At 42.7% G+C, this 27120-nt stretch overlaps 1 protein-coding gene across 2 annotated transcripts in view; it reads right to left on the reverse strand.

Annotated features, from left to right (window-relative positions):
* Positions 1 to 13569: 13569 nt before the first annotated feature.
* PLEKHA1 (pleckstrin homology domain containing A1) overlaps positions 13570 to 27120 on the reverse strand; it is an 84289-nt gene continuing 70738 nt past the window's right edge. Inside the window, exons 11-13 of one of the 2 annotated variants that reach the window (XM_040361944.1) lie at positions 22840 to 22929; positions 16769 to 16809; positions 15886 to 16170 (exon numbers count right to left, since the gene is read on the reverse strand). In XM_040361944.1, coding sequence (XP_040217878.1) covers positions 15975 to 16170; positions 16769 to 16809; positions 22840 to 22929 — 327 coding nt within the window. In that variant the 3' untranslated portion in view covers positions 15886 to 15974. Of the gene's footprint in view, positions 16171 to 16768; positions 16810 to 22839; positions 22930 to 27120 lie in introns of both variants that reach the window. The other variant, XM_040361943.1, reaches the window with a different exon arrangement.

Raw genomic sequence — 27120 nt, forward strand, 5'->3', positions numbered from 1 at the left:
AGTGGGGGTTGGTCGCCCCGCTGTGCATGCTGGGGGAGAGTACTTAAGGGACAGACGTCATTGGTTCACCGTCGTGGATCACAGGGTCTGTGGTCCCACCAACCCTGTGTGTCGCCCTCATGGCCAGGGGTGCGTGTTCAAGTGTTCCAGGCTCTGGGACTACGTTGGCCCAGGGCAGTAATCTACCTTGTAGTTAGTACCAGTAGTTAGACTGGGGCTGCAGTTGCAGAGTGGTCCTGTGCTGTCCGTCCTGAGGGAGGAAGCCTCCCGATGAAGAACCTGTCTGGGGGGAGTAACAAGCACGAGGCTGGTATCTCAGGAGAGGCCTTAGACTTCATCAAAGGACACACCATTACTGAGAGGCTGGATGATGGTTGCCTGTCAGTTCTGAATTTACCCAAGTTTATTCAATAGAGATCCGGGTGCTTAATCCTGTGTTAAGAAGGATTATGGACCGAGAATATCTCCATCTTTGGGAAGGTATGTGACAGAGACTTTTCTAAAGTTCCGTGTGACACTCTGGCTGCTAGGCAAGTGAGAGAGGCCTATCCAGGTGCACAATACCCACTCTGGCTAGAGTGGCGACGAAAGTTTATCACTGGAAGCAGGATGGTTTCCAAACCAAGTTATATGCCTGAACCTACTACCTACTATCTCTTCTACTTCTTCAGCTACTACTACTTTTACTACTTTACCCCATTAGGTAATAAAGCACAGAAAAAGACATCTAAAGTGTGGACATTGCAATTCTTCTCAGCTTTCATCGTGTACCCTAGACGGCGGAGGAATAGAGGTAACATGCCACCCAAAACAAACCAGCAGCTCCTTTGGGGGTAGTGCTACATATGTTTTTTTTTTATAAAGTACATTTACTCTATAGGTGAATGGGTAAGTGTCTTACCTTATTTGGCCCATCAACATACTCGTGAAAGGAACGTATTGGTCACCAGTGCTTTCGAGAGGTATACACCATTTTTTTGCCGTACATACCGTTATATCTTTATTCCCCCCCCCCCCCCCCGGCTTCCGGGTATGAATCCCACGAGAGTGGGCATTCCTATGCACAGGCTAATTGATTGACGTATGACATAAGCTTCCCCCCGGCGCATACGCCCGCGTCACGAGTTGCCGAAAGAAGCCGGACTGCGAGTCGGCTCTATACGGCGCCTGCGCACCGACGTTCGGCTTCTTTCGGCAAAAAATAAATAAAAATCAGCATACAGTAAATGTTAGAATGGAGCTTAATGTAATGTTAGAATTTTTTTTTAGGATGAACCCCCGCTTTAAAAAAAAAACTAAATGTATAATCATTGGGTGTGGGCTTGATTGTAAACAATGGATTTGGTCACAAGCATATTGGAAACATTGGAAAACACAAAATGCTTGGATACAAGAAAAACAAATTGTTTACAACAGAACCTGCACTGGCCAACACATTGCATTGAATGAGTAAGAAAAAGGCTTTCCAAGCTAAATTTTGGGTGTGTTTTAAAACAGTTTTTTTTCAAAACTGAAAAAACTAAAATAATAAAATGAAAAGTTTAGCAAATATGACTCAAAACAAACCACCAAAAAAATATTCTCCACTTTCCCCTCTACATGTACTGCTGGATTAAGAAGATCATCAGCAAAATTCTTGGTAAAATATGTATGATATTTTGTGCTGTTATTTGTTTTTACCTTCCCACTAATGGCTTGCGTAAGACCCGATGCAGGCTTTAGACCCCACACAAACTTTTGTTTGACCACATTAAATGAAAATAGACATACAAAAATATATCTGACCACTTTTTGATGGAGGAGCACCTGACAGGCTTACGTAGCAAAATCTTATTAGAGTGCTGTATTGCCTAATCAGTATGTTGCTGTGTCCATTTTTATATGCTAAGTCTTCAGAATTTGTCCTGAAATGCAGTAAACAAACCAAAGCTCCAGTTTTGTTTGGTTTTCTGGAAATATGACTCAATCCACGAGACCTAGTTTAACTAGCACAAATTTGTACATCACTTAAAAGCTCAGTCCACCTTTTGCAAAAACAACATACAATATGAGAATGCTCTCATATTTGGAGAAAAAAAGTGCATTACTTTTTTAGATACATATTTTTTGTGAATGAGCCTGAGAAGCATTGCAACCGCAATCAGTTGATTGTAGTTGCAATGGACAAGCTAATGCACACTCTTCAGCCCTGTACACACGGCCGGGAATCTCGTCAGGAAAAAAACATCGGTTTTCCTGACAAGATTTCTTTCCAAGCTTTCCTTGCTTGCCGAGTGTACACACGGGCCATTGAAAAGAACCGCCGTTCTTTTGAATGGCAAGAACGCAGTGACATTAGCGACTACGACGAGCATGCGCTCGTCACATTCGATGCCGTCGCCGCCATCTTGCTACACCCTACACTGCCCTTGTAAGCTACCGCGCATGCGTCGAAGTCTCATTGAGAATGCACAGGCTTATCGAGGACAGATAAGCATATACACACGCTCGGTTTTCTAGGCAGGAAAACACTGCCGAGAATCCCGACGAGAAAAGAGAGAGCAGGTTCTCTATTTTTCTCGTTGAGATTCCCGGCAGTTTTCCCGACGAGAAACCTTACACACGCACAGTTTTCTCGGCAAAAAGCTCTCCCAGCAGCTTTCTTGATGAGAAAACCGTGCGTGTGTACGAGGCCTTCCTCCAGCTTCTTGTCAGTACTAAGGTAGAGACTTTCAGTTACTCAAATGGAGGAAGAGCCAATGGAGTATGAATAAATCGCTCTTGTATTCCATTGAAATTACAAGTCGGTCTGTTACAAATCTCTGCTAAGGAATTATGTAGCTGTGGGGGTGAAGCACCAAACAGCACAAAATTCAAAAGTAACACCTGCTGCAAGGAAAAAGAACCCCAGCGCACATTCAGGTGCTGACTTGCAACCATGTTACACCCTAAATATGTTTGTAAAGTGGTGTAAAAAGTGAAGTTAACCATTTCAATACAGGGCATTTTCACCCCCTTCCTGCCCAGGCCAATTTTCAGCTTTCAGCGCTCTCACACTTTGAATGACAATTGCGCGGTTATGCGACGTTGTACCCAAATTAAATTTTTATATTTTTTTCCCCACAAATAGAGCTTTCTTTTGGTGGCATTTGATCACCTCTGCGTTGTTTATTGTTTGTGCTATAAACAAAAAAAAAACACATAGGGCCAGATCCAGAGAGAGAGTACGCCGGCGTACCTACTGATACGCCGGCGTACTTTCAAATTTCCTGCGTCGTATCTTTAGTTTGATTTCTCAAACCAAGATACGACGGCATCTGGGTTCGATCCGACAGGCGTACGGCTTCGTACGCCTTCGGATCGTAGATGCAATACTTCGGCGTCCGCTGGGTGGAGTTCGCGTCGTTTTCCGCATCGGGTATGCAAATGAGCTTTTTCCGACGATCCACGAACGTACGCGCGGCCGTCGCATTCTCTTTTGTCGTCTCTAGTAGGCTTTTTCCGGCGTATAGTTAAAGCTGGTATTTTGCGGCGTATAGATAGACTTGCCATGTTAAGTATGGCCGTCGTTCCCGCGTCGAAATTTGATTTTTTTTTTGCGTAAGTCGTCCGTGAATAGGGATGGACGTAACTCACGTCTAAGTTAAAAAAATTACGTTGTTGCGACGTCATTTCGCGTCATTTTGCACGGTGGGAAATTTTGAAACGGAGCATGCGCAGTTCAATTGGCGCGGGGACGTGCTTCATTTAAATGAATCACGCCCCCTAATCGCCGATTTGAATTCCGCCGCCAGAAATATACTACGCCGCCGTAACTTTCGGCGCGCAATCTTTCAGGATTCGAACCAAAGCCGGAAAAGTTACAGCGGCGTAGCGTATCTCTGATACGCTGCGCCTATCCATTTCTATGTCGATCTGGCCCAATATTTTTTACTTTTTGCTATAATAAATATCCCAATAAAAAAAAAAAGATTTTTTCTCTGTTTGGGCCGATATGTGGTGTTCTACATATTTTTGGTAAAAAAAATTTGCAATAAGCGTATATTGATTGGTTTGTGCAAAAGTTATAGCGTCTACAAAATAGGCGATAGATTTATGTCATTTTTATTATTATTTTTTACTACTAATGTCGGCGATCTGCGATTTTTATCATGACTGACATTGCGGCGGACATATCGGACACTTTTGACACTATTTTGGGACCATTCACATTTATACAGTAATCAGTGCTATAAAAATGCACTGATTACTGTATAAATGTGACTGGCAGGGAAGGGGTTAACACTAGGGGGCGATCAAGGGGTTGTGTGTCCTAGGGAGTGATTCTAAGGCTGCTTTCACATTGAGGCGTGCAGCCACGGTGACGGTACAGCCGCGCTATTTGTAGCGCGGCTATACCGTCGTATTTACCGCGATATTCGGGCGCTAGCGGTGAGGTTTTAACCCCCGCTAGCGCCCGAAAAAGGGTTAATACCGCGTTGCGGGCGGTATTACCGCGCTTTCCCATTGATTTCAATGGGAAGGCGCGGTATAGGAGCGGTGAACACACCGCTCCTATACCGCGGTAAAGATGCGGCTAGAAGGACTTTTGGTGCGCTCCTGCTAGCGCACCGCTTCAATGTGAAAGCCTTCGGGCTTTCACATTGAACACTACAGGGCATGATTTTTCATGCGGTATAGCAACGCTATTTTTAGCACTGTACCGCATGAAAAACGCCCCTGTGTGCAAGGTGCCTGTGGGGGGAGGGAACTGATAAGAGGAGGCAACCGATCGTTGTTCCTTTATACAATGAACATACGATCAGTTCTCCTCTCCCGACAGGAATTTTCTACTTCCACTAGCCACTCTGGCCTCCCTAAAGTCTGAAAGACAGTAAACCGGCCCATTGTTTAGAAGGTTTGGAGACTCCTGCTCTAGGGGATCCCTGATTAAGAAAGGGTTTGGTAAGGTAATGCATTCATTTTTAAACACAAATTTGTAAAAGAAGAAAAGAATACTAGTTTGACCTTGTGACTTTAAGGCTGCATTCACATCTAGACGGACGAAATCGCGGCGTTTTGTCGCCGCAAATCGCGGTAAAAATAGCGGCGTTTTGTACCGCGATTTGCGGCGACAAAACGCCGGTATTGTCCGCCTAGATGTGCCCCAAGATGACCCCCTCTATGGAGATGATTGCCATCTCCTAGCCGAACGCTCGAAGACGCCTGAAAAAAAGGTCCGGGACCTTTTTTCACGCCGCAGGCGACAGGCGTCCGGCGTTCGGCGTGGAGATGTGAACCATCTCCATAGAGGGACATCTGTTTTCAGCCCTCTGGCGGCAGCGGCGTAGCGCTACAGGCGTAAAAACGCCTAGATGTGAATGGGGTCTAAAGTTTAGAAAAACAAATGGTCAGATCCTCAGATGATCCACCCTTAGGCTCCATGCACATTGGATGTTAAAATAACATTATAAAAACGCCAGTAGCTTTGCAGTGAGTCTTTCAATGTTTTTGCAATATCTTTTATTAGCGATTTTCCACATTAGCATTTTTTTGTTCAATGGATCAAAAACATTCAAAAACGATGGTGACCGAAGTTTTTGAGTGTTTATCGACGTTTATCAGTGTTTATGAACGTTTGTTTTTGTTAGCATTTTTTTTTTGGTCAAACGACTCCTGAACAGCCCAATGGATCAAAAACATTCAAAAAACTATGGTGACCGAAGTTTGAGTATTTATCGAAGTTTATCAGCGTTTATTTATTTTTTAGCATTTTTTTTGTGGTCAGACAAAAGACTCCTTAACAGCCCATAAACTCCACTGCTGATAAACATCAAAAAACATCCAAAAAAAAAACGCCCAAATTCCCAAAAAAGGCAGTTTCTGAGCTTCATGGAGCCTAAATATTCATATTCTTTTCAGTTCATGTCAGGTGGGTACTGCTCATGGCACAGTACAATGCATCACTAAATATATCGGCAAAGAAAGCAATTTAGGTAAAAATGTGAAGCCTACCAGGTACCATGACAAGCACACCAGTCTCCCAATGTGGTCTTTCAGGTACCAATAAACAGATATAATCAGAAAGGAATGAATATGTAAGGGACCAGTGCCCAACTGGTCCCTCAGGGCAAGGAGGGATATGGACTATTGCTGTACAGGTGTAATTGATAGACATTCAAATAAAAAAAATTGAGTTTTATTGATAAAAAATTAATATAAAATCAAGCAAAAAATATACATGATCAAATACATATAAAAAAGCATGATGAACAGTTAGTAAATATCACCAGCATAATGGTCCCCAAAAGGGGAAAATCACATTGGGATGACGGTTCACGGATGGCATATCTCAACTAGTTTCATGGTCCCAAAGCCGCTTCTTCAGGGGAATATCTGCAATGGGTTTTGACAAATAATTAACAATAAAGTCAAATGAATAAATCAATCAACAATGAAATAACAATAAAGGGGGGGGGGGGGGGGGAAATGAAAAGAACAAGGCTGCTTACCCGTAAGCATGCCCAGCCAGAGTGACTGCACCAATAAGGGTTCATAATTAGAATGGAAGTTTGTTCCTTAGTTGTGGCTAACATCACCCCAACCCCATCACCCCAACCCCATCACCCCAACATGAGTTCAGAACTTTGTGCTGAGAAAAATATGTGCCTTTCATTATTGACCTCCCAAAAGTGCAAGTTCCTTGCTGTCTCACATCAGTTTCACATCAGTAAGCCAAGAATGGACATAGCAATTCAGGACTTAACCTCATAAGCAAGAGATTTATTTAAAAAGAGATCTATTATTTATTATTTCCCAATTGCTACTTAACATTCTTTAGGTGTTTTCTGGACATTTCCTGTGTAAAAAAAAAAAAGTATGCTTACAAAATAATCTATGTTGATAGAAAGCAGCGTTTCTTAACCACTTAAGAACCCCTTCACGCTGATATACGTCGGCACGGCAGGGCACAATCACATACCCGTATTTGTCTCTTTAAGCCCAGTCGTGGGGTCGCGAGCGTGCCGCCGGCGGCGCACTCGCGACCAGGTCCTAAGCTCCGTGACCTTCGCCCGCGGACCCAATCGCCGCCGGTGTCCCGCGATCGGTCACCAGAGCTGAAGAGCTGTTCTTCACTGTTGTTAGTGTCATTGATCGTCTGTTCCCTGATATAGGGAAAGACGATCAATGATGTCACACGTCCAGCCCCGCCCCCTACAGTTAGAAACACATATGAGGTTACACTTAACCCCTACAGTGCCCCCTAGTGGTTAACTCCTAAACTGCAATTGTCATTTTCACAGTAATCAGTGCATTTGTATAGCACTTTTTGCTGTGAAAATGACAATGGTCCCAAAAATGTGTCAAAATTGTACGATGTGTCCGCCATAATGTCGCAATCACAAAAAAAAGCTGATCGCCGCCATTAGAAGTAAAAAATAAATATTAATAAAAATGCAATGAAACTATCCCCTATTTTGTTAACGCTGTAAATTTTGCGCAAACCAACCGACTGCTTGAAGTGCAGTCGGCCAGTCGACACTGGCCGACTGCTGGAAGTGCAGTCCGCCAGTGAAATGTATGAGGGACTCGTCCACACAAATTTTTTGGTCTGGGATGAAAACTTCTCTAAATCGGTGGGAAAATAGGATTTTTGTACTCCGTAAAATCCTTTTATCTGAGTCGATGGATGGACACAGCTCCTTAAATCTTGACAAGTGGGTTAGAGCAGTGTTTCTCAACCTTTTTCCATTCGGGGCACCCTTAAAAATAATTTTTAGTCTTGAGGCACCCCAGTCCAAGGCTTGGTTCACATTACGGTGTGTCGCATAACACGCGCAAAATCGCGCTCATTCCTGACACACGGACAAATGCTCTGCTCTTAATTCTTAATGGTACCCCACACATTGGAAAATGTGGGGTGCTTTTGCTGCAGTGCAATAAAAAAAAAAAAAAAAAAAAAAAGTTGGGGACTCGTTTCCCTGCATTTTTGTGGGTACGGAAGCCCATTGAAATGAATGGGCTACCCTACATGCAGCTACACAGATGTGAACCAAGGGCTTGTTTACATGTCATAGGGGTGGTAAAACAACATGGTTGAGCTGTTTTTACCACCCCCAACTTCTCCACCTTTAGCTGCAGAGGTAGCAGCTGGGGGTGTTCACATGCTGTGGCTGCAACTGGAGGTATACCAAGGGTGAATGGGGCTGCACTGCAACTACCCTGCAACTGTGTGCATTTCACAGTTGCAGTGTAGTGATGCTGCATTTACCAGCTCAAAACAGGTGGTAAAGAGGCAACATAATGCCTCTTTACTGTCTGTCAAATACCTCTGAAAAGCGATCTGTGCATGGATTTCTTTTCAGAGGAGCAGCAGTCCTTGCTGCTATCAAACAAGCCCTACAAAAGCCATTCTGATGACGCATACACACACACACATACAGACAGACACTCACATGTACACACACACACACACACAGACAGACACTCACATGTACACACACACACACAGAGATTCCTTTTCAGCCGAGTACTGCACTCTTGGGGGAAGCAGGGAGCACAGCACACTCCTTTGCACTTTACTTTCACTTTTGAAGCCAACAGAGCTTTTCACAGTTCTGCAGGAGAGCAGGCTCATATGACAGCCTTCTCTCCACTGACCCCGCGGCACACCTGAGAACCTCTGACGGCACACCAGTGTGCCGCGGCACACTGGTTGAGAAAGGCTGGGTTAGAGGACTAGGCAGAAACATGTTAGATAATTAAATACATGTTACATTAACCACTTAAGACCCGGACCAAAATGCAGCTAAAGGACCTTGCCCCTTTTTGCGATTCGGCACTGCGTCGCTTTAACTGACAATTGCGCGGTCGTGCAACGTGGCTCCCAAACAAAATTGGCGTCCTTTTTTTCCCACAAATAGAGCTTTATTTTGGTGGTATTTGATCACCTCTGCGGTTTTTATTTTTTGCGCTATAAACAAAAATAGAGCGACAATTATGATAAAAAAATTCAATATTTTTTACTATTTGTTATAATAAATATCCCCCAAAAATATATAAAAAAAATATTTTTTTCCTCAGTTTAGGCCGATACGTATTCTTCTACATTTTTTTTTTTTACGAAAAATATCGCAATAAGCGTTTGATTTTTTTTTTTACTAGTAATGGCGGCGATCAGTGATTTTTATCGGTACTGCGACATTATGGCGGACACTTTTGACACATTTTTGGGACCATTGGCATTTTTATAGCGATCAGTGCTATAAAAATGCATTGATTACTATAAAAATGCCACTGGCAGTGAAGGGGTTAACACTAGGGGGCAAGGAAGGGGTTAATTATGTTCCCTGGGTGTGTTCTAACTGAAGGGGGGTGGGACTGACATGGGGAAATGACAGATCGCCGTTCATACATTGTATGAACAGACGATAAGTCATTTCTCCCCCTGACAGGACCGGGAGCTGTGCGTTTACACACACAGCTCCCGGTTCTCGCTCTGTAATGAGCGATTGCGAGATGATGTAGATCTAGGTGATCTCGCTCAGCAGAGCCGACCTGCCGCTGTATAACTGCGGCGGCTGGTCGGCAAGCAGTTAAAGTGGATGTAAACCTGATCCATGAAACTTGAGCTGGGCACATATATCTGCAGTATTTTGTTATCTCTTTTCAATGAGCCAAGTCTTATTGCTCTCTTCTGAATGGTTCCTCTGTTATCAGCCTGAGAACTCCTGACATATTTTTTTCACGTATCAGACAAAAGCAGTCTCAATCTTTTGTCAAAGGAGGTTGCTAAAATAGATTAGCAGAGAGCAGCTCCTATTACAAAACACCTCTGAGAGTCTCTGACTATGATAAGAGGGGGTGTGTGCCTTTCCTCCAATCAGCAATGTTAGCTATCTTGGCTGTATGCCCAGACATCACTCTGTGTTAACCAGGAAGAGAAAAGCTCCTAACAAAATCTGAACTTTCTAAACAGTATATAAATGTGAACACAGCAGATATACATGCATACCTCCCAACCCGCATGGACTTTTCCGCATAGGACACATTTTTCCCGCAGTCCCGCGATAGAGGAAATTTTCCTGCACCCGAAGAGGAGCCAGCATGGGAGGAGGAGGTAAAAAGATATCAGCCTGCACCCCCTTCCCGCTTATCCACTAATAACTGTAATGTCAAGTCGGTGGCAGTCGCCACCCCCCCCCCCCCCCCAACGCTTATCTACTCTAATGTCGGGCATCGGAGGCAGCATCCCCCTTAACTATTGTCGAGTACATTGCTGCCCCGGGTGGTCGCCCCCCCCCCCCGCTTATCAATAATGTAAAACCTATCTCTGTGTATCATCTGAGGCTGTTCACTTCATTGGGTGTATGGAGGGTTTACATCCATACATCAGAAGGGCTATCGTTTTTCCCCTACTGATTGGAGAAAGAAAAAGAAAATCTCCAACACATATTTCTGTGGGTGCCACTTCCTGGCTTCACCCCAGGCAAAAAATATTTCCAAGTCCTGTAATTGAAGTTTCCATAAGCTGGCTTCCAGGGGCTCAACAGTGCTGAGATACAGGACTCAAGACCATTAGGTCCCGCTGAACTGGGAGTGTCCAAGGAACGACCCCCGCAAGACTCGCTATGTCAGTGTATGAAGCTCTCCTGGGTCAGTTCGGCTAACATTATAATCAGTAGGGTTGTCCCGATACCGATACCTAGCATTTGCGCGAGTACTTGTACTCGCGCAATTGCTCCCGATGCACAGTCCGATACGTTTTATGAGAGAGTGGGGTGGTGACCCAGCGGAGTGTGGGGCGGGAGGCAGAGAGAGTCCTCAGGTGGGTAAGTAGAATAGGCGGAGGACGACGGCCAGGTACTGAGCCCGGACAGTGATAGTAGGATGAGGATGGCCGGGTACTGATCCCGTACTGTGATAGGCGGAGGAGGATGGCCGGCACTGAGCTGTCCAGGTAGTGAACCTACGGCACTGCGCTCACCTTCTGGGAGGTGAAGGAATGAGTCCAATGATAAAGGATAAGCTTCTCCTCCATCACCCGATCCGCCGCACTGTCCTCCATTTCAACCGGGGGGAGCAGAGCTCTTCACCGTCACCGGAGCCCTTACCTGCCGCACAGCATTGTGGGAGAGCTGATTAGCAGCTTGATCCTTTTGCTTCTTCCTTCTCTGGAAGGCTGGGACGGGTCATTGCTCTATGACTAGTGTGGTTAAAGGGTCACTCCACTTCCATCATAGCAGTGCTTGTAGCTCTAAATGTATCATGTACATATCTGCACTATATTCATTTTACACAGTGCTCTCTCTCTCTATGTAATAAATCACATATCCTGACATACAGCATCTTATGATTGTAAAGATTTTTATTTATTTTATTAAAATCCTAAACATGTCATACGTACCTGTTCTGTGTGATATAGAAGAGACCCCCGGTCTCTTCTATATCAACCTGCTGGGCAGATGGGAACTGTCATATACTCGTTGCACAATAGATCAATACACTGACCACCAATGTAAGGGACATTTTTCTCACTGATCACCAATGTAAGGAACATTCTTCTCACTGACCACCAATGTAAGTAGCATTATTCATATCATTAGTCTGTATTGTGGTTTGAAAACTGTCACATGACATAAAAAAAAAGTATCGGTGAGTACATGAAAAAAAAAAGTATCGGTACTTGTACTCGGTCCTAAAAAAGTGGTATCGGGACAACCCTAAATCAGTGTTACCCCCTTCTTTGCAAAAGATGTGGCAGAAGGTGTACCATAATCCAGAGCAAGGTGTACTGGCCAAAAACACAGAAGCTGTGGTCAGCCCGAAGGATGGTCACAAAAAAGAAAACAATGGGGCTCCCGCTGCTGTCAAAGTCAGTTAGCCAATAAAGATAGAGAGGGGGTGGGGCCGAACGGCAGCTCCATGTCTGAATGAACACCGAGCTGCAGCTCGGCTTGGATGTCCCCATAGCAAGCTGCTTGCTGTGGGGGCACTCAACAGAAGGGGAGGTGCCAGGAGCCGCTAAGAGGCACCCGAAAAGAGGATAATCCACTGCACAGAGGAGAGAGGTATAACATGTTTGTTATTTAAAAAAAAAAAAACACTTTACAATCACTTTAAAGTAAAACTATGTGACAAGCCTTGGCTCCTCCCTCAGGACAACTGAATAGTATAAAAGAAAAGGATTAGCGCACTCCCAGCATTCTCCTTTTTTCCCCTCATGGTCAGTGAATGGTGGTCGAACGTCCCTTACCTCTGCAGTCGGCAGCTTCCAGCTGGGTTCAAGCCTCTCCCAGGTGCAGTCTCGGGTAGCTAAATGCACTAATAGGATAGGGAGTCCCTTCTGTGGGCCTTTTGGGACAGCAGTTGTCTCTTAACCAATAGCTTCCATCTGCATTTATATACTGGCATTTTCTCAAGCCTACAGCAGCAACAGCACTTATATCTATTTTTCACTTAGCCTTCCATTTCTCCCTCCTGTCATCTATTCTCTCACTTTCCTTTCTCTGCGTTCCTCTCGCACTTTTATTCCTGGTTGCTATAGTGGGCGGCGCTCACCTCACGCAGGCTTCCCTGAGCCCTTCAGCGTCATCCTGCCCGCTCTGTGCATGTGCGGACATCATGAGCTGGCTCGGCGGGCCGCATAGGTCCTAGTGCCGCCGCCCGCTTGAGCGGTTTGGCCCGAGGTTGTGGTGGCCATCTTGAATAGGGGCACATTTTTCATTTTTTGCCCTTGTTTGCCAAAATCAATTTTTAGAGGGTTGTATCTTCCACAGATGTCCCTCCCCTCTCCATTGTTTATTACTGGGGGCTTTCAGCATGGCATCCGGTTGTCATCCGAGAAGATTGCCTATGCAGGGAGCTCCTGGAGGGGACCCTGTTTTTTGCCAACAGTAAATTTAATTTCTCTTCTTTTTTTCCCAGGAATACAGTTTCCTTGCTTCAGCTGAAATACCAGTCGCCAACTAATTTATCTTTCTCTAGCTGCTTTTTCTGTCTGTTGCCTAAAATAAGCAGTACGCCACCCAAACAAGACCCTCTCCAACATTTAAGGTGGGGACCGTTGTCCAGTCAAGGAAAAAAAAAAAAAAAAAGCACTTATACTGGTACGTTTATGTATTTCAGCCTTGTACGCCAGAAGTCCAAGCAGACTTGGAGAAATTAACAAAGAAGGCCCCAACCAGATCAGGATACCATGCAAACGGCGAGGGTTCATCCGTGAAAAAAAAAAAAAAAAAAAAGACAGTTCTTCACATTTACCAACTTTCAAAACTCTATATGCCGAGCATGCAGGGTCACCCTATTACCAGCCAATTGGTCTGCAAAAGCTGTTTTGGAGTTAATGCAGCAGAGTCAGAAGGTTAAAAGGCAAGCTGTCCCACGCAAAAGGTGGGCAGGGGTTACATGGCGGTATGAGCAAAAGCAGTTCCATTACAGCAATTAGCTCAACATCCTCCAGAGAAGTTTCAAGTTCCAGTGCCATCTCAGAAAGTGCGGGCGATCATTCAGAAAGTAAGGAGAGAGGACAAATGTATACAGGCTGGAACTCTGCTTTAAGTTTACAAATAACCATACATTGAAAGTCAATACACTGTCACATTTACAAACTAATAATGAAAACAAGTTTTATTTCAAGTGATATACAAGGGTCTTTTTTCGAACAGGTGCACTTTATACATAATGACGTTTTTCTTTATAAATTAGAACCCATCACCCACAAATATAATAATAAAAAAATACAAAGAAGGAAAAAACACTTTGGATTTTGTCATCTTAGGAACAGTCATGAACGGAAGCACAAGTTTACAGCAGACCTGTTAGTATCAGCAGTTCACAAGACAACAGTCTTACGGCACAAGAGGTCCAATGAGCGTGTCAGCAGGCACTTGAGACAAAACACTGCGGAGGCCAGATGCTCTTTCTGGGGAATTCAATGATAAACCAAGAGCTTTACAACAGGCACAGTGAGAGCAAGGCCCCATACACATTGGTTGCAGTGAGTGTATTTGATGGCATCCTAGAGCGCTGCACTTATATAGGTTGTGCACAGGCTGCCCTAGAGCCACCTGGGGATATCATGGATGCGGTTTAATGCCAAACTGGAGCTAAAGGGCTCTTCAAAGATTTCAACAAAGCTACTTCAATCTGGCTGAAAGCTATGAAAACGCTTTGTAAAAAATTAAACACACTGCTATCATACAACCATATGTACAAGGCCTTTATTGTTCAATTACAACGATCTACAAAGAGTTAGTGCCAAAAGTGTTGCAGCCTATATAAACATATGTGACAATTGTCTTTTATATGACCACAGAGATCAGTATATATTAGCTTAGGGAAGGATAGTTACCAGATCCCAATTGCCATAGTTCAGTGCAGTAAGGTAAAACAAAAAAGTAATATCTAAATGGTTATTGTATGAAACAATTGTTTTTCCTTTTTATTACCATATGTCAAGGAATACCAAAAACTTAAATAAAGGAGCTTCCACTGCTTGCCTCCTTCCACAAATACTTGTTGACCATTCAGGACCTTCAGTACTTTCTGACTCATTGACCTGGAACAAGCATATTAATTACTAAGTAAATAGGGAAGAATGAATGCATACCCGTTCTTAGTCAGTGTCTCAAAGTACTGAAGCTGCTCAATCACAATCCACAGCCAAGCAAATAGCATTTTCAGGAGGAGAGATTAGGAATAGGAATCTTAATATTCTTTTAACGTAGATTGCTTTGAAAGTAGAAGGAAAGGCAATACAGTGCACTCACCTTTTAAATGTTGCCTGCTTACGGCTTTTCTACTTCTTGCATTCACTTAGTGATAAATCTCAATGCAATACACTTTTTTCCTACTTTTTCCAAGTGGTTACATGACCGCAAACCTCCAGCTTGCATCTGTTCTAGCAAAGCCGACAAAGGTGCTAAAATCATAGAGCTGCAATGTCATTCCACCAGCAACCTCAGCTCTAAGGCACTACAGGGCTTGAAAGAGTTCATGCCCACCAGCCACTCCATCGAACTGAAGAGTCGCGGTCAATTGACTGCTTGGGAAAAATTATACGAACAGAATGCAGAAATTAGAATAGGAGAGGGAGGACAAGGTTTAACAGATGGATCACTGTACTGCCCTTCCTTCCACTTTAACTATATAGTGAAAAACTAATGAAATCTGAAGTTTATTCAAGGGCAATTTGGTCAGGACTAAGCAATGTCAGAAAAATACACCCACACTTATTGCAACCAGTGTGTATAAAGCCTAAAGTGGGATCACACTCTATAAAAAAAACTGACATCAAGTAGGCAATACATAAAAAAAAAACGTAAACTCCATTCCCATTTCTGGAAAACAGCACTTTCCCCTATTAGTGGCACTGGCAGCAAATTACATTAGGAGTCCCGAAATGGTGGCAAGAATTCACCTACAGTGGTCCAGAAATCTTGTGAGGGCTTTATTGCTTTGCAGTATTGGACCACTTGTTAAAATTAAAATACTGTTTTAGTACTACCAGTTAAAACACAAAATGACGTGTCTTGCTCAGGCATCTGCACCAGTTGTGCAACACTATTATATAGGCCAGAGCTACAGCTTGCACAGCTGAGCAAATACAATTTCTATAAGGGCAACAAGGCACTCCACACCGAACATGGCACACTCGTATGAACAGAATCAAACAGTTCCTTAATAAGGTATTAGAAAACAATGGTCACACTTTCCCCATGTTGGCTGTAGGAGGGGAACAAACTTCCCAACTTAGGAATGTGTTTATGTTATGCTAGTCACCAAGGTGCATAGTCCAACTGATGCGGTGAATCTCTTGCTACTGGTCCAAGAGTGCATAGCAGGAGAGTAGATGCATGTTATACACACACAGTTGGAAACTAGGGATGAAATCATAGCTAGTCCAGATACAGTCCAACAATGACCTCAGACATCAGTTACTGGCAGGCTGGCATCGTCTATATCAACACCCATATCTGGCAGAACAATGGATGGGGTATTGGACAAAAAAGGGATCATTTTGCTAGTCTGGTTTCCTGGAGAGACAGTCGTGATCTTGGGATATCCTGGTTGGGCCTTGGTAAAGGTGCTAGATTCATCCCTATCCCGATATGGTGGCCCGGGGTCAGAGTGCTGAAGTCGGGCGGCCGAGTGAGGGTGACTGAAGGAGCGAAAAGAGGAGCTGTGCTCGGAATATGAGGGGGGGGCCTCCTGCAAATAAATAAAAAAGGTAGTTTAAGAAACGATTAAGGCTAATTTAAACATGTTAGTATGTCAGTGTCAGGCTCAAAACAATGAAACAGCCAGAGAGTGAGTCAGCAATTGTAAGATCAAGAAGCAAGGTAAGCGGTTACATAAACTTGGTTATTCCTTCACGTCCTTACAAGAACTGCATAAAGATGAAGGAGTTCATGGGCACTTGACTGCGTGTGAAGCCCTCTGCTCAAAATATATCCATGAGTAATTACATTTTAACACACTGTATTGTTCTGGAATCCTTAACTACCAGTTGAGGGCACGTTCAGGCAGAGCTGTAAAAAGGCTGTTGTTAGGGTTATAAGTGTAACACAAAGCAGTTTAATGATGTGATCGGTTTGTCTCGGTGACTTCCTGAGATTAGGCATGCTTTGTCAAATGTTTAAACATGTTACATGCAAGCATAAGAACATTATGATATGGTACAGCTACGTACACAAAACCCACTGATAACAGATGAGTGGATGGGGACTGTGTGGACATGGGGTGGGTTACATGGTATGGGGAGGCAGCGATTGGTCAGTACTGTGGGCATGCATGGCTGCCCATATACCTCGGAATACAGGGGTTTGAAAGACGTCTGACCTGTCGCATCTGCAGAGAGACAGGGCAGGGTGGGAATTAGATAAACCTTAAGGAGGGTAGAAGAAAGAAAAAGAAAAAGGAAAGAAAAGAAAAAGAAAAGAAAGGGAACAAAAACAGCTGCTGGCAAAAGATTCATCAAGTGGCCTGTAAAATGAAAATTACACGCATTTCGGGATGAACCAAAGACACGTTCCCAGACATAAATGTATATATATTTTCTGGTAATAATGAACATTCTCCTACCTACAGAATTGCCTCATTAAGTTTAACATAGACAGCTTTTAACAAACAAGCACAACATGGAGATTTTTCAACTGGTGCAATATGAAGGAAAAGGAAAAGCAATCTTATTGCCCCAGTTCTACCCATCCTCAATAAGATTTGCTTTAGCACCAGGAATTGTACGAATGCTTACAGCGATTTTGATCCTCCATTCTTATACATAGAAGAGTGAAGGATTGGGTTCTGTTCACCTGGAGATTTATCCAACAAGTGATATAGAGCACCATCACACCCTGGACTGCAGTAGATAACGTGGGAGCATGGAGACACAGTCAATGTGTTTTGCGCTGCTTGCGTTTAGTCACAAATAAGTGCTAGCAGCGCGAAACACATTTACTGTCTCCTTGCTCCCACGGTGTCTACTGTTGCCGTTTCATGGATTAGCAATAAAAAGAAAGCAGCTTTCAACTGTGCAGTACTTTGGATCTTATTACATTTGTTCCACATGGCTGAATAAGGTGGCTTGCACCTGAATACACTTGAGGGGAAAAGGGCTGTGTGGCGGACCCACCTGGAGGAGCAGCATACACAGAATACAAGGTACAGTGGAACCTTGGATTGCAAGTAACATGGTTAATGAGCAATTCACAATACGAGCACTGTGCTTTTAAAAATCCTGATTAGGTTTGCGAGTGTTGTCTCGCAAAACAAGCAGGATTCAAACCGTAGTGGTGTGTAGTACCGCGCTTGGCCTGTAGTGGGGAGGGGGCTTCGGAGCCGATTGGAGCTGTTCGGAAATGCTAGAAAAATCTTGGAAATACTCAGTTCCCGACCTCAGCCGAGCTGTCCTCTAGCCTTTCTGGCTCTCCGGCCCCCCCCCCCCCCCCACTGGCCACAGGGGGTATTGCATGCCATTGAAGTCAATGCGGAACAAATTTTCCATTGACTTCTATGGGGAAACTCGCTTTGATATGCAAGTACTTTGGATTACGAGCATGCTCCTGGAACGGATTATGCTTGTAATCCGAAGTTCCACTGTAACAGAGTTTTCATTAACTTTTCAACAGGAATCATTTTTGAGAAGCAATTCATGACGTCTCTATTTTGTTCACCCGACTTCCTAATTCAGTATATATACAGTGGATATAAAAAGTCTACACACCCCTTTTAAAACTTCAGGTTTCTGTTAAAAAAAATAAAAAAAGAGACAAAGATATATAATTTCAGAACTTTTTCCTCCTTTAATGTGACCTCTAAACTGTACAACTCATTTGAAAAACAAACTGAAATCTTTTAGGGAGAGGAAGTAAAAAACGAAAACTAAAATAATGTGGTTGCATAAGTGTGCACACCGTCTTATAACTGGGGATGTAGCCGTGTTCAGAAATAGGCAATCACATTCAAACTCATGTTATATCGGAGTCAGTACACACCTGCCATCATTTAAAGTGCCTCTAAATCAGGGGTTGACAAATTTGCTTGGAATCTAGGAGCCAGGTAAAAAAGTTAGGAGCCAGAAAACGCGCCCCGTCCCGACGAGCTTGCGCGCAGAAGCGAACACGTACGTGACCAGCGCCCGCATATGTAAACGGTGTTCAAACCACACGTGAGGTATCGATGCGATTGGTAGAGTGAGAGCAATAATTCTAGCCCTAAACCTCCTCTGTAACTCAAAACATGCAACCTGTAGACTTTTTTAAACGTCGCCTATGAAGATTTTAAAGGGTAAAAGTTTGTCGGCATTCCACGAGCGGACGCAATTTTGAAGCGTGACATGTTGGGTATGAATTTACTCGGCGTAACATTATCTTTCATAATATAAAAAAAAATGGGGATAACTTTACTGGTGTCTTATTTTTTAATGAAAAAGTGTCATTTTTTCACAAAAAAAGTGCGCTTGTAAGACCGCTGCGCAAATACGGCGTGACAGAAAGTATTGCAACGATCGCCATTTTATTCTCTAGGGTGTTAGGATAAAAAATATATATAATGTTTGGGGGTTCTAATTAGAGGGAAGAAGATGGCAGTGAAAATAGTGAAAAATTACATTAGAATTGCTGTTTAACTTGTAATGCTTAACTTGTAATACCAACGGCCACCACCAGATGGCGCCAGCTCACATCTGGTGGTAATAACTTGTAATACCAACGGCTCACCACCAGATGGCCCCAGCTCAAAAAAAAAAAAAAAAATTTTTTTTTTTTTTTTTTTGGCCCCCTTCCAATTCAAGTCGCCAGGACCCTATTTCTAGTCGCCATGGCGACCTGGCGCCCGGGATTTGTCGAGCCCTGCTCTAAATAACCCCCAAAAGAGTTATTAAGCTGTTCTAGTAGGCCTTTCCTGAAATTTTCTTCGCATTGTACAGCAAAAGCCATGGCCCGCAAAGAGCTTCCAAAGCATCAAAGGGATCTCACTGTTAAAAAGGCGTCAGTCAGGAGAAGGGTACAAAATAATTTCCAAGGCATTAAATATACCATGGAACAAAGTGAAGACATTTATCATCATCATCAAGTGGAGAAAATATAGCACAACAGTGACATTACCAAGAACTGGATGTCCCTCCTAGATGAAAAGGGGAGAAGAAAATTGGTCAGGGAGGCTGCCAAGAGGCCTACAGCAACATAAAAGAGCTGCAGGAAAATTTGGCAAGTACTGGCTGTGTGGTACTCCAGTATCATTTGCCTGGGCTATGGGGTAGAGTGGCAAGACGAAAGCCTTTTCTTACCAAGAAAAACATCCAAACCTGGCTACATTTTGCAAAAACACATCTGAAGTCTCCCAAAAGCATGTGGGGAAAATAGGTTATGGTTTGATGAAACTAAGGTTGAACTTTTTGGCCATAAATCCAAAGGATATGTTTGGGCCAAAAACAAAACTGCACATAACCAAAAGAACACTGTACACACAGTAAAGCATGGTGGTGGCAGCATTATGCTTTGGGGCTATTTTCTTCAGCTGGAACAGGGGCCTTAGTCAAGGTAAAGGGAATTATGAACAGTTACAAATACGAGTCAATATTGGCACAAAACCTTCAAGCTTCTGCTAGAAAGCTGAACATGAAGAGGAGCTTTATCTTTCAGCATGACAACGACCCAAAGCATACATCCAAATCAATGGCTTCACCAGAAGAAGATTAAAGTTTTGGAATGGCCCAGCCAGAGCCCAGACCTGAATCAGATTGAAAATCTGTGGGGTGATCTGAAGAGGGCTGTGCACAGGGGATGCCCTCGAAATGACAGATTCGGAGTGTTTTTGCACAGCAAAGTGGGGAAACATTACCAAGTCAAGATGGCCATGCTAATGATATATCTTTGTATCATTTTTTTACATCACAAAAACCTAATATTTTAAAACACAGGCGTGTAGACTTTTTATATCCACTGTAAAATGCAGCAAAGAAAAAAAATATATAAAAGGAAGAAAAAAGTGGTGTAAACATTTCAAGACTTTCACAATACATCATGATAGGTTTAGTTTCATAACCCTCAAAAGAAAAGTAAAAGGTATTTTTTTCCAGTTTCATACTTGCCTAGGTGGATGCAGCATCGGTTCGATGCTGCATCTGTCCCCCTGCACCTCCAACACCGAGAACCGAATGATCGAACACTGCCGATGGCTCGGTTCTCACAGCTCCCCAAGCAGAGAGCTGCAGACGATCAATCAGCAGCTTTCCACTCTGTTCCCCCCTCGCTCACTGGAGCGCTGAGCTGTGGAGGGACAGGGAGCGGCCATCTCAGGCTTTTAGGGGCTCTTTGAGAGGCTGAGATGGGTATCAGTCCAGACATGAATTTGCATCTAGTGTACAGGGACATAATAACCACTTAAGGACTGCCTAACGTTGATATACGTCGGCAGAATGGCACGGTTGGGCACAGGCACGTCGCCTTTAAGACCCCAGCCATGGGTCGCGCGCGCTCGCGACCCGGTCTGAAGCTCCGTGACCGCGCCCCGCGGGACCCGATCGCCGCTGGTGTCCCGCGATCGGGTCACCGTCCTTCTGTGTGGCAGTGTCACCGATTGTCTGTATCCTGATATAGGGGACGACGATCAGTGACGTCACACCTACAGCCACACCCTCCCACAGTAAGAATCACTCCCTTAGGGCACACTTAACCCCTTAGCGCCCCCTAGTGGTTAACCCCTTCACTGCCATTGTTATTTTCACAGTAATCAGTGCATTTTATAGCACTTTTTTAGCTGTGGAAATGACAATGGTCCCAAAAATGTGTCAAAAGTGTCCGATGTGCCCGCCATAATGAAGCAGCCATGAAAAAATAAAAATTTTAATAAAAATGCCATAAAACTATCCCCTATTTTGTAAACGCTACAACTTGTGCGCAAACCAATCAATAAACGCTTACTGCGATTTTTACCAAAAATATGTAGAAGAATACGTATCGGCCTAAACTGAGGGAAAAAAAATATTTTTTTATATTTTTTGGGGGGATATTTATTATAGCAAAAAGTAAAAAATATTGAATTTTTTTCAAAATTGTTGCTCTATTTTTGTGCCGAATTGCAAAAACTGGCCAGGTCCTTTACCTGCATAATGATCCGGGTCTTAAGTGGTTAATTGTGTGTGTGTGTGTATATATATATATATATATATATATATATATATATATATATATATATATATATATATATATAGCCTCTCCACAATCCCCCTCCTAACTGTGACAGTGAGGCGGGAATCTTCATCCCACACCCGCTGTCACAATTTGACAATAACCTGGCCATGCAGGGCTCCGCCCACCCAGCCACATTATTCATTCACAGAGTTGGGTGAAAGAATTAACTACTGTACCGACAGCCTTTGTGGCTCATGGCTTGTAGTACACAATGAGCTACCTGGGCGCTGGCAAGTGCTTTAGTAGTTCATGGATTCTACCGGTCATTAACTGCCTGCCCATACAAGATACGAGCAGACAGCTGGGTGCAATGCTTTACAGCAGGGATCCTCAAACTACGGCCCTCCAGCTGTTGTAGAACTACACATCCCGTGAGGCATTGTAACACACCGACATTCACAGACATGACTAGGCATGATGGGAATTGTAGTTCCTGAACAACTGGAGGGCCGTAGTTTGAAGACCCATAGTTTACAGTCTCCTTAAAAAAATGAAAATAAATAAATGCACATTTTTTTTTACCAGCAAAACGTGTATTTACTATATATATTTCTTTTTTTGAAAAGTGAACTTATCCTTTCAGCACAGAACGATTGTTGCATTTAATATTTACCCTAGAGGGAATATATTTTTATATGAATTTATGGTTACCAAACCAGTTTAAACTGCTTGTAACAGTATTTTTATGCATATAGAAATAAAGCAAATGTATATACATATATTATATGTAAATGCAGTCCAGAATTTGTTAAATATTGGGTATAATTACTATTCCCAGAAAGTCATTGAATCGCTTGGAATTGAAGTAGTAGTTGTCATCAGTTTATCATTAACAGTCGCACTAGTTCCGATTCTCCTTTACACACACACACACACACACACACACACACACACACGAGTCCCAGTTGTGGAATTTTCTCGTAGGACTGAGATTTGTACACAGAGGAACTAGCATGGCCTTGCTGTTTTCATCTATAGAATACAGTTCTGTATATAAAGGAGAATGAAACATTCATTGGGATCTCTGCATTGGCAAAAGCAGGAAATTAAATCACCATAGACATAAATAACCTGTCCTGTATGACTACACATCACAGTCATAAACCACAAAATATTTGTGTCCTGCAGCTTGCATACAGCAACCAGCACCTTCCACCTCAGAGCTATATGTGGTGATGAAACCTACAGAAGCTGCTGATCTGGCTGGCCCACGCTGTGCCACAATAGCACCAGATACGGCTCGGATCCAGCTGTGCATTTCTTCTGGACTGTCAGCCTGCCGGGGGTGAGAAAAAAAAAAAAAAAGACATTATATCAAGAATACTTAATAATGCAACACTATTTTAAACACGCAAAGATTAACCATGCTATAACCAATACACGGTTAGGAACTGGACTGCATGGTTTATGAAGGTTTAAAAATATAAGCATATGTACCTGTATACCTGTAACTCCTTAAGTTGAATATATATATATATATATATATATATATATATATATATATATATATATATATATATATATATATATATATATATATATATATATATATATATATATATGTATATATATACACACACAGTGAGGAAAATAAGTATTTGAACACCCTGCTATTTTGCAAGTTCTCCCACTTGGAAATCATGGAGGGGTCCGAAATGGTCATCGTAGGTGCATGTCCACTGTGAGAGACATAATCAAAAAAAAAAATTCCAGAAATCACAATTTATGATTTTTTAACTATTTATTTGTATGATACAGCTGCAAATAAGTATTTGAACACCTGTCTAGCAGCTAGAATTCTGACCCTCAAAGACCTGTTAGTCTGCCTTTAAAATGTCCACCTCCACTCCATTTATTATCCTAAATTAGATGCACCTGTTTGAGGTCATTAGCTGCATAAAGACACCTGTCCACCCCATACAATCAGTAAGAATCCAACTACTAACATGGCCAAGACCAAAGAGCTGTCCAAAGACACTAGAGACAAAATTGTACACCTCCACAAGGCTGGAAAGGGCTACGGGGAAATTGCCAAGCAGCTTGGTGAAAAAAGGTCCACTGTTGGAGCAATCATTAGAAAATGGAAGAAGCTAAACATGACTGTCAATCTCCCTCGTACTGGGGCTCCATGCAAAATCTCATCTCGTGGGGTCTCAATGATCCTAAGAAAGGTGAGAAATCAGCCCAGGACTACACGGGAGGAGCTGGTCAATGACCTGAAAAGAGCTGGGACCACCGTTTCCAAGGTTACTGTTGGTAATACACTAAGACGTCATGGTTTGAAATCATGCATGGCACGGAAGGTTCCCCTGCTTAAACCAGCACATGTCAAGGCCCGTCTTAAGTTTGCCAATGACCATTTGGATGATCCAGAGGAGTCATGGGAGAAAGTCATGTGGTCAGATGAGACCAAAATAGAACTTTTTGGTCATAATTCCACTAACCGTGTTTGGAGGAAGAAGAATGATGAGTACCATCCCAAGAACACCATCCCTACTGTGAAGCATGGGGGTGGTAGCATCATGCTTTGGGGGTGTTTTTCTGCACATGGGACAGGGTGACTGCACTGTATTAAGGAGAGGATGACCGGGGCCATGTATTGCGAGATTTTGGGCAACAACCTCCTTCCCTCAGTTAGAGCTTTGAAGATGGGTCGAGGCTGGGTCTTCCAACATGACAATGACCCGAAGCACACAGCCAGGATAACCAAGGAGTGGCTCTGTAAGAAGCATATCAAGGTTCTGGCGTGGCCTAGCCAGTCTCCAGACCTAAACCCAATAGAGAATCTTTGGAGGGAGCTCAAACTCCGTGTTTCTCAGCGACAGCCCAGAAACCTGACTGATCTAGAGAAGATCTGTGTGGAGGAATGGGCCAAAATCCTTCCTCCAGTGTGTGCAAACCTGGTGAAAAACTACAAGAAACGTTTGACCTCTGTAATTGCAAACAAAGGCTACTGTACCAAATATTAACATTGATTTTCTCAGGTGTTCAAATACTTATTTGCAGCTGTATCATACAAATAAATAGTTAAAAAAATCATACATTGTGATTTCTGGATTTTTTTTTTTTTATTATGTCTCTCACAGTGGACATGCACCTACGATAACAATTTCAGACCCCTCCATGGATTTCCAAGTGGGAGAACTTGCAAAATAGCAGGGTGTTCAAATACTTATTTTCCTCACTATATATATATATAATTTTTTTTTTTCAAATGCTTTTTTTTTTTTTTTTTAAATATTAGAGGGTTTTGTATTTGTTACTAGTACAGAAAAAGGATATGACAAAAAATACAGTAAAACAAAACCGGTGAAATGGTGATAGGTAGGGGGCGCTGGTGAAAAGGAATATGAAAACCTTTATAGATATAGCAGAGATAATAACTGCTTGCTAAAACGATAACTAATTAGTTGATAAATGAGCAATTACAAAATACATGTGATATATATAAAAAATTAAATAAAAAATTACGTCAGCCAATAGCGGCTTCCAGACGGAATTATATAGTGTATAAAAAACACAGAGAAATCTCTGAAGCAGAGTAATGTGCTCCCAAAACCATAAATCAACAATTTGGGAGCACATTACTCTGCTTCAGAGATTTCTCTGTGTTTTTTTATACACTATATAATTCCGTCTGGAAGCCGCTATTGGCTGACGTAATTTTTTATTATTTCATTTTTTATATATATCACATGTATTTTGTAATTGCTCATTTATCAACTAATTAGTTATCGTTTTAGCAAGCAGTTATTATCTCTGCTATATCTATAAAGGTTTTCATATTCCTTTTCACCAGCGCCCCCTACCTATCACCATTTCACTAAAATTCATGAGGTATCACCTTTGTATTTTCAGGGGAGCAGCTCTATTTTATTTAATTTATTTATGTTCCACATTTAAATATTTTGGCGCGAAAATATATTTCCCCCAAAACAAATCCGGTACCTACATAACATTCAGGGAAAAAGTCCTTGTATAAGCTCCGAATTGGGAGCTTGGAGCTTACAAAAGGCTAATGCTCACAGCTGCCAAAACGAGTAACAGGACAATATTAAAAAAAAGCAAGAATAAACTGCAACCACCATTAAAGTGAACCAAGGGCTTTGCCCTATGTGGGAAAAACAAAACAAAAAACACAAGACTAACTACTTCAGCCCCAAGAGGTTTTACCCCCCTTCATGACCAGGCCATTTTTTGCAATACAGCACTACATTAATTTGACAATTGCGCAGACGTGCAACGCTGTACCCAAATAAAATTGATTTCGGCTATAAAAACACATCTCTTAAAATTGTCTTCATCAATTTAGGCCAATATGTATTCTACATATTTTTGGTAAAAAACATCCCAATCACATATATGCAGTGTGGAAAAAAGTGTATCCTGTGTGTTTGCTTCACCTCATTGAAATCACACAGCGTTCATGTGATCTGCTGCAGCTGGTAATGTTAATTTAACAAAACCCTAAAACAGCTTGCAAAACGTAGTGCGATTGCCCGATTCGGATAGCATGGGATTTCGGTATGGCTAAAAAAACAACACCAACCCTGCACCATTTTGGTACAGATACGGTGTGTATGGCTCAAATCACACCACACAGACATGGCATGTGATTTGCACAGAAATGCGGTGCGATTCTGTGCAAAATACATGCCATGTGCCGCATCGGAGCAGTATGAACCTAGGCCAAGGTGAGCATAGATGGATCAAAAATACGCTGGTTCAACATGATTAGTGTGTGGCCCTTCCTGTTTGATAGTCAATGATAGTCAATTGTTAGCTTGACAGATACAAATTGCATCTAAAAAAAATGTTAGTTTTTTTTTTTTTGTGTATGGCAACCTTTACACCATCGCCCCTTTTACCTGCTCGCTCTCTCTCCCCTGTGGAAAGTACTGCCACAATAAACTGAACACAATTTGCATGAAAATTGTGTGTGCACAAGAATAATAGGACATGCCAGTTCTGATCTGAGGAACAGTAATGCAAATCTACGATCTCTTAATTTGCAAATTGTGCATCTTCTTGCTTATATAAAATAAATGGCTCAGCAAGCTGTCAGCTAGAACGTACTGTAGTAGTGGAAAGGTTCCTACTGTGAGAAAAGAGCCTGACCATCATTAGGGATGAGCTTAGGCATGTTTGGATATATGTCTGAACCCTACTGAACTATCCCGCCAGGAAGCTGTCAAAGCTGAGAGCCAATCATAGGCAACAAAGTCATTTTCCTACCCTGCACGTATACAAGGGATGTGGAGCAGGGAATGCCTCCACCCCCTGCGATTGGCCGCCAGGTTTGACAGCTTCTTGGTGGGACAGCTCAGGTGGGTTTGGACACGTGAGCTCATCCCTAATCGTTATCTTCATGGGAGGGCAGTCAAAACCAGTTCAGCAGTAACACAACCAATATCTTTTAATTTATTTAAGTTATAGCACACTTTAAAACTCAATAACTGACAGGTAC

This window comes from Rana temporaria, chromosome 8 (assembly GCF_905171775.1).
Source record: "Rana temporaria chromosome 8, aRanTem1.1, whole genome shotgun sequence".
Classification (NCBI taxonomy): domain Eukaryota; kingdom Metazoa; phylum Chordata; class Amphibia; order Anura; family Ranidae; genus Rana; species Rana temporaria.